Source organism: Pteropus alecto, unplaced genomic scaffold, assembly GCF_000325575.1.
Source record: "Pteropus alecto unplaced genomic scaffold, ASM32557v1 scaffold105, whole genome shotgun sequence".
Lineage (NCBI taxonomy): Eukaryota > Metazoa > Chordata > Mammalia > Chiroptera > Pteropodidae > Pteropus > Pteropus alecto.
In genome coordinates, this window is record NW_006436294.1 from 6,234,227 (window position 1) to 6,243,455 (window position 9,229).

General features: G+C 65.0%; 1 protein-coding gene across 1 annotated transcript in view; it reads right to left on the minus strand.

The window, feature by feature from the left end:
- Window positions 1-8,908: 8,908 nt before the first annotated feature.
- GPR20 (G protein-coupled receptor 20) overlaps window positions 8,909-9,229 on the minus strand; it is a 1,087-nt gene continuing 766 nt past the window's right edge. Inside the window, exon 2 of the mRNA XM_006913024.1 lies at window positions 8,909-9,229. Within this exon, the coding sequence (XP_006913086.1) occupies window positions 8,909-9,229 (321 nt within the window).

Here is a 9,229-nt window from a genome sequence, read left to right on the forward strand (position 1 = left end):
ACTGAGGCCCGGAGCACCGTCTGGGCGGCAGGCTGGCTGACCCCCATGTCTCCACAGAGCCCTGGAGACCCGCCCCCGCCCCCTGCCCAGCAAGCCTGGCCCCTGCCACAGCCGAACTGCCTCTGTGCCGGGGACCGCTCTGGGCCTTCTGCAGCCACAGGGAGGGCTGCAGGCCGGGCCCGTCCAGCTGCAAGGCCCCTCGGCGCAGGAATGAAGGGGCTGGGGCCTGTCCAGGGCTGGCAGTCTTGCTTCGCCTCTCCCTCGAACCCCTGGTGTGGCCTTAGCCTCCTGGACCACGGGGACTGCCTGCTTGGCTGGAAGGCTGGGGGCTCGTCCTCCTCTGGGCTGATTAAGAATGGGGTCCCCCAGGCCCAGGATTCTGAACCAAAGCCTCCCGCCCCAGGAAGGGGCGAGAGGGCGGTGAGGGGTGAGGGAGGGGTGAGAGAGAGGGAGGAGCGGGCCCCATCCGGTGCTGCCTCTGACCCGGGAGGGGCCTGAGACCTGCGGCCTCCCCCTCCACAGCCTCAGCCCCTCGTCCGTCCTCTGCAGCCGGCATGGGGCCCCGAGACCCCAGACTACGGACAGGACAGAGTTGGCGGCTTCTCGGGCTCGTGGCGGCGTCCGCGCAGGGAGGGCTGCCCCTGGCGGGCCGGGCGCGGTGGCCGTTGGCAGGGCCCTCGGTGGTGTTCTCATCTGTGAGTCAGCGGCGATGGGAACATTAATTTGTTTGAGTGGCTGGCGCAGCCCGGGCCTCAGAAGACAGGAGCCTTTGCCAAGGCTGGGCCAAGGGCGCTCGGCGGGGCAGGTGTGGCTCCCAGGATCCCCCTCCCCGGGCACCTGGTTGCTGTCCCTGGGGTCCGCTGGGCCCAGCTTCCTGCACCCGCCCTCAGGGAACACCGGTGTGGCCAGAAGGCAGGGGAGGCCATGGGCAACTCACCGTGTTGGGGGCCCGGGGGTGTGGCAGGATTCGTGGGCCCCGCCTGGGCCGGGGGAGCGCTGGAGTGGGCAGGGGCACAGCACGGAGGAGCTGGAGAAGGCGAGGTGACAACTCTGCCCCAGAGGGAGAGTAAACGTTATTGTTTAAAGCCACTAACTTTGGGGCGATTTTGTGTAGCAGCAGCCACAGGAGACTCGGAGAGCTTTGGGGAGCCGGAGGCCAGCTGAGCGACGCCCCAGGCTGGTGCTGGCTGGAGCTCTGTCCAGCTGCCAATCCCAGGACCCGCGATGGTAATCACGAGGAGCCCTTGGCTGGCCCCACCCACAGGTGGGGCCCATTGAGATGAGTGGACTCGGGCTCGGCCAGCACTGGGCTGACTCCCTAGGCTGCACCCAGGCCCTTCTGGGGGCAGAGTGCCAGCGGACCCCAGCCCCGCACGAGGCACTGGAGTCCCTCCTGGAATGGTCGGTGTGGGGCGGTGACAGGAAGCTGGCGGGGCCTGCCGGCCAGTCTCTCCCTCCGGCACCTTAGGACCTCCCCAGACACGTCCAGAGCCAGCGGGGTCGGCCGGGCCCGGCGGGTCACACTGAAGGCACTTTCCCGCGTGGACTCGCGTCCCTCTCACCGAAGCCTGGCCGCTGGGGGCTCTGGATGGGGCTGGAGGCAGCGCTGGGCGCCTCACACGTCGACGACCTCATGTTTATTCAGTGCTTTCAACAATCCTGTGCCCTGTTTTACCCCGTTTGCCAGATAAGGAGCTTCTTACCAGGCTTTTTTGTGGAGCTGGACTTCATGTAACATAACGTCAGCCACGGTAAAGAGAGGGGTCCGGCGGCATCTGGGAGAGCCTCGGCGTGCTGCAGACGCCACCTGTCTGGCTCCGGCCCGGTCCGTCAGTCCAAAGGGAGAGCCCGCGCCCTGTCGGCGGTCACCCCGACCCCTCCCCGGCCCCTGGCAGCCGCCAACCTGTGCCCCGTCCCTGTGGCGACGTCTGTTCTGGACAGTTCACGGAAAAGGGGCCCCACGGCACATGGCCCGTGAGTCCGGCCCCTTCCCGCGGCCGGTGATTTGAGGTCCACCCGCGTCCCCGCGTGCGCGGTGCCCCTTCCCTTTGCACGGCCGGGTGACAGTCCAATGTGCGCTCACATCTTCGTTCCTCTGCCAATGTCTGTCTGAGCCTTTTGGCTTCTACAACGGTTGTGTGAAAATCCCAAAGCAGAGGGAGGGGACCTGCCCGGGGCCCAGGGTCATCCGGGATGGAGCTTCTTTGTGGGGGTCCAGCTGTGCTTCTCCCACACCCCTCGCTGCTCCAGCCTTACGGCCTTGGGACTGGGGCCTTGACCGGTGGCCTCCGTGCCCCCAGGGTGAGCCCCACCCCTGAGTGTCAGGCTGGGGAGGGGTCGGCCGGGGATTGCGTGAGGCCCGTCCTCGCTGCGCCGCGTGGGCGCGGGAGACATTCTGCAGCGGACTTCCTGCCCGAGGTTGCAGATCTGCCAAGTGCTGCAGGGACAAGGTCTCAGACACTAAGCTTCCGAGATGTCAGGAGACGGAGTCCTGAGCTGGGCGCGTGCCCCACCCCCGCCCCCGCCTCAGCAGACACCACCAGTCAGGACTTGGCAGGGCCGGCCTCAGCATCCCCGCAGGCCCTGCGATCGTCACCACCGCCCGCTGCCCGAGGTGGAGTCTGTTTGGCTCTCATGTGGCTGTCCGCCTCCAGCCCCGTCCTCCCTCCCTCCTGCCCTCCCTACGCCTTCAACCCCAGTGGCCCCTGAGCTTTTCTGCCACTTTCGTCCTGTGCCCACCACACCGAGGCCGTGCCTGTGGATGGCTGGGAGGGACCCATCAGGAGAGCCCCAGAGGGGAGACCCCAAAGGGTCTCGGGGTAGGGCGAGGCGGCAGGTGTCAGCACCCTGGGCTCTGCTCCCGCTCTGTCGAGGGGGTGTGTGCTGCTCTCCTCAGAAGACAGGTTCTGTGTCTGCTCCTCGTGCCCCTGCCCTGTCCTCCTTCTCGGCCTGGGAGCGAGCGGGGAGTCCTCCGTGGGAAAGGACGAGCTCTGGGCCTAGAAATAGCCAAGTGTGGACAGAAATAACCCGGGCCTCCGAAAAGAGCATGGAAAATTAAATCGGGGACGTTAGCATTCCCTGGCCCGTTCCACGGCCATTGTCTCATTGTGAAGGTGGCGTTTTTCTCCTCATTTTAAACACGAGGGCACTGGGGGAAGTGACCGGCCCGAGATCCGTCTGCCAGTGACCGAGCCTTCGATCCTTGTGTTTCTGTGACGCGCCCTCACTCCCAGACCGCGGAGGCTCTCCCTCCACAGTGCCCATGCTAGAGATGCCCTCGCTTGCTTCTCTGAGAGGCAAACTCCTATTCTCCCTTCAAAACCCCAGCTGAAAGCCACTTCCTCTGGAAAGCCTTCCTTAACCCTCCGGCAGGCAGCTGAGCCCTAGCGTGGCTCCCTGCCAGGCCCGCGTCACGCTGGATAAGAGCCCTGGGCTCCTTGGGATGGGATTGTGCCTCATTCACTGCTGCATGTTGCAGTTCTATGCCAAGGAGTGTAGTTGGTGCTCGATAAATGTTTGTCGAATGACTGACCAATGGCTTGTTCTCACTAACATGTGAGTGGTGGTAAGTCGAATGCCTGTCCCTTCCCCTACGTTTTCATCACAGCAACCTGAGAAGTTAGCATTGCCATAGCCCTTTTACTGATGAGCTCACCTGCCCAAAGGTCACATAGCAACAAAGGGCTGGACCTGGGATTTGAACCCAGCCCCACAAGCATGGATCTTTCTGGAGAGCTCACTGCGTGCCTGGCACCTGGCTTGGGTGAGACTCGGAGTGGGCAGAATCCATGTGGCCGCCCAGCGTGTCCACTCTCTTTTCCCCCTATCCTTTGGCTGGCTCTCAAGGTGGCATCTGAACGCGCTTCTTCATGCCCAGTGCCCCCTCCGTGGGGTGGTATCGCCTGCTGAGGGCTCTCCCAGGTTTGGGGACATGGTTTGGGGACATGAACACTATAGCACGTGTCTCAGCAGGGATCCTGTGAAGTGCCACTTGCAGCCAGGACACCTGGGAAAGGCCGATCTTCACGGGAAGACAAGGACTCGGTGAAGCTGGGTGGAAGTCCACATTTGAAGGGACCTGCACAGCTGTCTCGGGGGTTCTGGGAACATCTGTGAACCACATTTGCCTTCCTCAAGCTGCCCCCCACTCCTTGTCCCCTTTGAGGGAGTCTTTGGCAAGCAGAGGCCTGAGGCTACCCCTGCGAAAGGCTTTGAGGAGTGGGGGGCAGAGGCCACGGAGCAGGAACAAAGGGAGTGGGTGGAAGGTTCTAGAACCATCACAGAGAAGAAGGATGCAAGAGAGAGTTTCGAGATTCTGGCTAAAGAACTAAGGTTTCAGGACTCCGGTGCCGTCGCTGTCGCTGCAGCCACCCTCAGCCCAGCAGAGGCCTGGCAGCAGGAAAGGACAGCAGCTCCCGGCACAGGGACAGGGATGGACCCACGGCGGGGGTGGGGGCGGGGAGGGGAGGACAAGCTGGGAGGGGAAGCACATCCCAGAGCGGGGAGCGGGGCTGGGACGTGCTTCGTGGGTCCTGACTCTCGCCGAGAGTGTCTCAGGCCCCAGTGGCCACACTGCCCACTCCCTGGGGCAAGACGGGAGCTTCCTGGGCTGCGCCATGGGGTACGTCTGGGGGAGAGACCAGTCCCACCTGGTCACCCAGGAGCCCAGGCCCCGGGCTGAGCTGGCTGGAGCTGGCCTTGTGCCCACCCCACCCAGGACGCCGTCCTCTGCTGGACCAGGGCGAGGGCCACCTCACAGATGGAGGGTGGCCTGGCGGACACACGGGCAGAGTCACGCCAAGGCCTGCTGCTTCTCTCCGTCCCTACAGGCAGGGCCTGTCCCCTCTGCCTGCTAGGAAAGTCCAGGGAACACCAAGTAACTCGTACCCAGCCAGGCTCTCCCTGGCGTCCATCTGTCTGTCCCCTGCATCCTCACCGCCTGGCTTGGGGCAGGTGCCAGCACTGTGGCTGGAGGCCTATGGTGCTGCCTGTCGGGACACCGCAGCCCTTGGGTGTCTTGACGACCAGGCTGTGTGACTCAGGGCAGGTGTCTGACCCTCTCTGGGCTCATGAGATGGTGCATGTGGTGACGTCAGGGCTGTTCCATGGCCTGGGAGGAGGGGCTGGCTCTCCACCCGCCCTTCCCCAGCCCCCGCTGTGGCCACCTCATCCAGGTCCCCTCCGGCAGGTTGGGAGATGGAGACCTGGAGTGTGGGGCTGCCTCGAAGCTGGACGAGTCGGAGGGGCCCCTGCCTCCCCAGGCAGGCCAGGAGGCTGCATCTCATCAGCTCCTCCAAGCAGCTTTCTGGGATTGCTGGCCCTAGGGCCACCCTTCCAAGGGTCTGGGGACGGAGGGAGGCGTTCTGGAGGGTCCTTGCCGGCCATTCAGCGACCGCTTGGCCGCCTCTCCCGGGCCAGCAGCGCCACCTGGTGGCCTCAGGCCCCTACACACCTTGGTCTAGCTGGCATTGCCTGTGAATCAGCTGGAGGGGCCGGGGCAGCCTGGGGGCGCTCCCCGAGATCACTGGCGGCTCTGAGAACCGAGGAACCCTATGCCTGGATGAGCCAGAACTGTGCCCCTCAGCCCTGCCCCTTGCTAGGTGTGTGCGGCCCCAGGGGAAGCTCAGAGACGGGCTTAACCCAGAGGAATGGGCAAGAATGGGGGGGGGTCTGTCACTGTGACCACGCGAGCAGATGCGGATGTCCCGTTGGGAGGGGTCCTCCGAGTACCCTGGCACAGGGCAGGGGAAGGGTGAATGAGTGAACGTGGGCGAGCGAGCTGAGGCCCTCCCGGGGGAGGCCGCCCCTGTGGCGTCTCCTGCTACTGCTTACTGAGGCTGAGCACGTGAGTGCACCGCCCCCCGCACACACCCCCCCGCACACACACGCACACATGCAATGCACACACACACATGCACGCACACATGCGCATACATGCACACACGCACATGCACACATGCAATGCACACACACACATGCACGCACACACGCGCACACACACACAACGCGTGCACACACCAAAGCTTAGGACGGCACAGGACTCCCTTGGGGTTGATGGGACCGGTGTGGCCGAGGGGGCCTGGCATCGGTAAGACACGCTGTCCCCCACCTGGCCACCTGGGCCCAGTTCCCTGAGCACCTGCCCTGAGCTGGGCCATGGCTCCCCCTCCGTGAGCCTCTGGAGTTAGGGTCCCAGGAGCTGACCCCAGAGCCCGCCTTAGCTTTGCTCAGACCCCCGGACCTCACTCCTAGGCACTAGAGCTTGACCCTCAGCCCCCAGCAGGCCATGGGGTAGGTGGGGCAGAGGGACACCCTCTCGAGTCCCAAGACGCCACGATCGGGTCCCCCTCCTTCTTCCTCCTGCACCTGGGGTGCCCTCCCCTGGCCCTGGGGTCAGGCAGGTCTTGGCGGGGATCCTAGCACGGGGTAAACTCGGCTCGGCCCCGCCACGTCTCTGAGCCTCAGTTTCTCCTCTGTGAGCTGAGAACCTAGACCCCTCGGGCGTGGGGGCCAGCCCCCAGAGGGTGTGAGGACATGGTGGTGACTGACCTGGGGGGTCTTCACACACCCGAGAGTCCCCCTCACACCCGCCTCTTGGGCTCCCAGGCCTGGTCTGGGGAGGGCACAGAGAGCCTCCTGAGGGAGGGAGGGGCAGGGAGAGTGTGAAAAGGCCGGGGTCTGCAGCGTGGGGTCCCAACCGGAATGTCGGGGGGGGACAGCCATCAGCGCAGGGCGCCCCCACTCCTCCTCAGGCCTCGGAGGCCTCCAGGAAGCTGGGGCAGGCGCCACTGTGACATTTCCTGCTATTAATGGAGCTTAATCTAAACAGGCCCTAATATTTACCTCCAGACGCCTCCGGCCTCAGAGGGTGCCAGACAGCAAGACCGATGAGCCCGTCCAGCCAACGTCCTCCCACCCCGAGCTCCCCTGGACCGAGGACAGAGACCCAGCTGTGCGCAAGGCAGGAACTGATGGCTGGAGTCTCTCGGACGCCTCGAGCCTCAGTTTCCCCATCTGCGAAATGGGGTGACAATCCTGACCTCCAAGGCTCATAGAGGGGTTCAGAGAAAGGGGCAAATTAGTGGCACTGTGCAAGACCACAGGTGGCTTCACGGTTCCCCCAACGTTTTTGTCTGGAGCGCAGCCTTGGGGGTGTGGAAGGACGCTGTGGGGGTCGGGCTGCCCCGCCCACGTCCACACCCCCCCCACCCCCGCAGGCAGACTTCAGACCAGGTGGTGTCCCTACCCCGACTCCTGCAGCACAGCCCGCCCACAGGTCTGCCGTGCACCCTCCCCACCCCCCGCCCTCCAGAGCTGCCGGCTGGAGGCCCCTAAACCTGCCCCCCATCAGTGATGGTGAGACCGTGAACCCACCATCCAGCCTTTCACGGGAGCCCCTGCCTGGCCGCAGGACGATGAGTGGAGGGGAGCACGCGGAGGCCCCCACGGGGCTCGGTGCCCCCCAGAGACCCCCGCCCGCCGGCTGAGTTGAGGGCATGAAGGGAATAAACAGGTTTAATTTGGGACGAGGACTTCACTTTAAGGAGACTGTTTACATCAGATATAAATACACATGCCATCTCACGTCACCCGGGTGTTCGGCAAATCTGGGATGGCCGTGGGGAGGGGGATGCAGAGACCGCACACCGGGCTCCTGTGGGACCGGAGACAGTCGTGGTCTGGCCTCTGGGACTCTGAGAGTGTGGGGGCCCAGCCCCCAGCTCCCCTACCCCTCCGGTTGCAAGGCCAAGGAGAGGAGTAGAGATGGGAGAGACTGAGGCCCATCCGGCGAGGGCTCTGCGTGGGGTTCTCAGAGGTGTGAGGTTGGCCCCCACTTCCTGCCCTGGCCCCAGAACACAGGCGGCCACCCTCTCGAGCTTGAATGGTAAGGGGCACCCTGGGCTCGGGCACCCTTTACCCCCAGGACTCTCACAGTGGGATCGCAGACGTGGGGACCAGAAGGCACTGGAGGCAATCCCGGAGTCCAGGTCGGAGGAGGTGATCAGAAGCTCGAGCCAGAGAAATGCTGCCTCCCCAGAGGAGGAGATGAGCTAGGTGGGGGCCGCTGGTCCGACCCCTCTGCCCAGAGGGGAGAACAAACGGCCCGAGTGGTCGGGTCTTCGCTCTTGGCCTTCTCGTCCATGGGATGGGGCCATGAGTCCCGATGCCCTCCTGGGGCCGCAGGCAGTGTCTCCTGAGGCTGTTCCCGCACTGGGGGCCTTGGGAAGGTTTGCGTGTCTCCGTGGAGCAGGCAGGCACGAGGCTATTGGAGGAGGTGGGGCTGGGGTTCAGTTCCCACCTGGCCATCATCACCTGGCGGGGCAGGCCGCCCACACCGCCGCTGGGCGGGAAATAGCCTCTGCGTGGTCCTTACGGCTTTGGGCGTCAACCCAGACTTCCGCGGACAGGCTCTGCGCTAAGCACCCGAGTTCACAGACGCCTCGAGGGGGCTCCTACGCAGACACGCCACCCACGCGACACCGTGCCCCACGCTTCCTTCCTGTCCGTGTTCCCTCTGTGGGGAAGGGATGGAGAGAGGGAAAGGGGGAGGGGGGCCGACCTCTTTGGGTTGACTTTTTAACCCTCCTTGTACCTAAAAAAGCATCCCTTTTTCTGAGGCCCCCCTCCTGGGGATGGGATGGTGCAGGCAAGGAGCTCCTGGAGACCCCTCCGAGTTTCGGTGGACACAACGCACACTGTAGGGACAGCGTTGAGCCCAGCACACCGGACCTGGCGCCGTGGTCGGCATCGCTGGTCACCGCGGCACAGTGGTCTTAGACCCTCCACGCGCCGGGCGGTGTCGCCAGTTCATCAAGATGAATCCGGTTTGCCACCCGGGCAGGGCTGGCCCGGCCCCGGCATGCCGAGCCCGGCCCTGACCTGCGGCCCCCCGGCCAGGTCCTGCTGCCTACGCCTCGGGCCCATTCGCCAGGGCCTGCGTGATGGCGTGGGGGCTGGGGCCGCCGCCGCGGTGGCGGCCGGAGCCCCGGGCGCTCTTGCGCATGCTGACCATGTCGCCCACGCCGGGCTCATACTCGGTTCGGTGCCGGCGGAAGAGGCCGCGGACGGCGGCCTGGAAGCCGCTGGTGATGAAGCAGTAGACGATGGGGTCCATGCAGCTGTTGAGGCTGCTGAGGGTCACGGCCACGTGGTACACCACGAGGCTGGCGTGGTCGGGCACGTCGGGCCACAGCGCCACGGCCACCTGGCGGGCGTGGAAGGGCGTGAA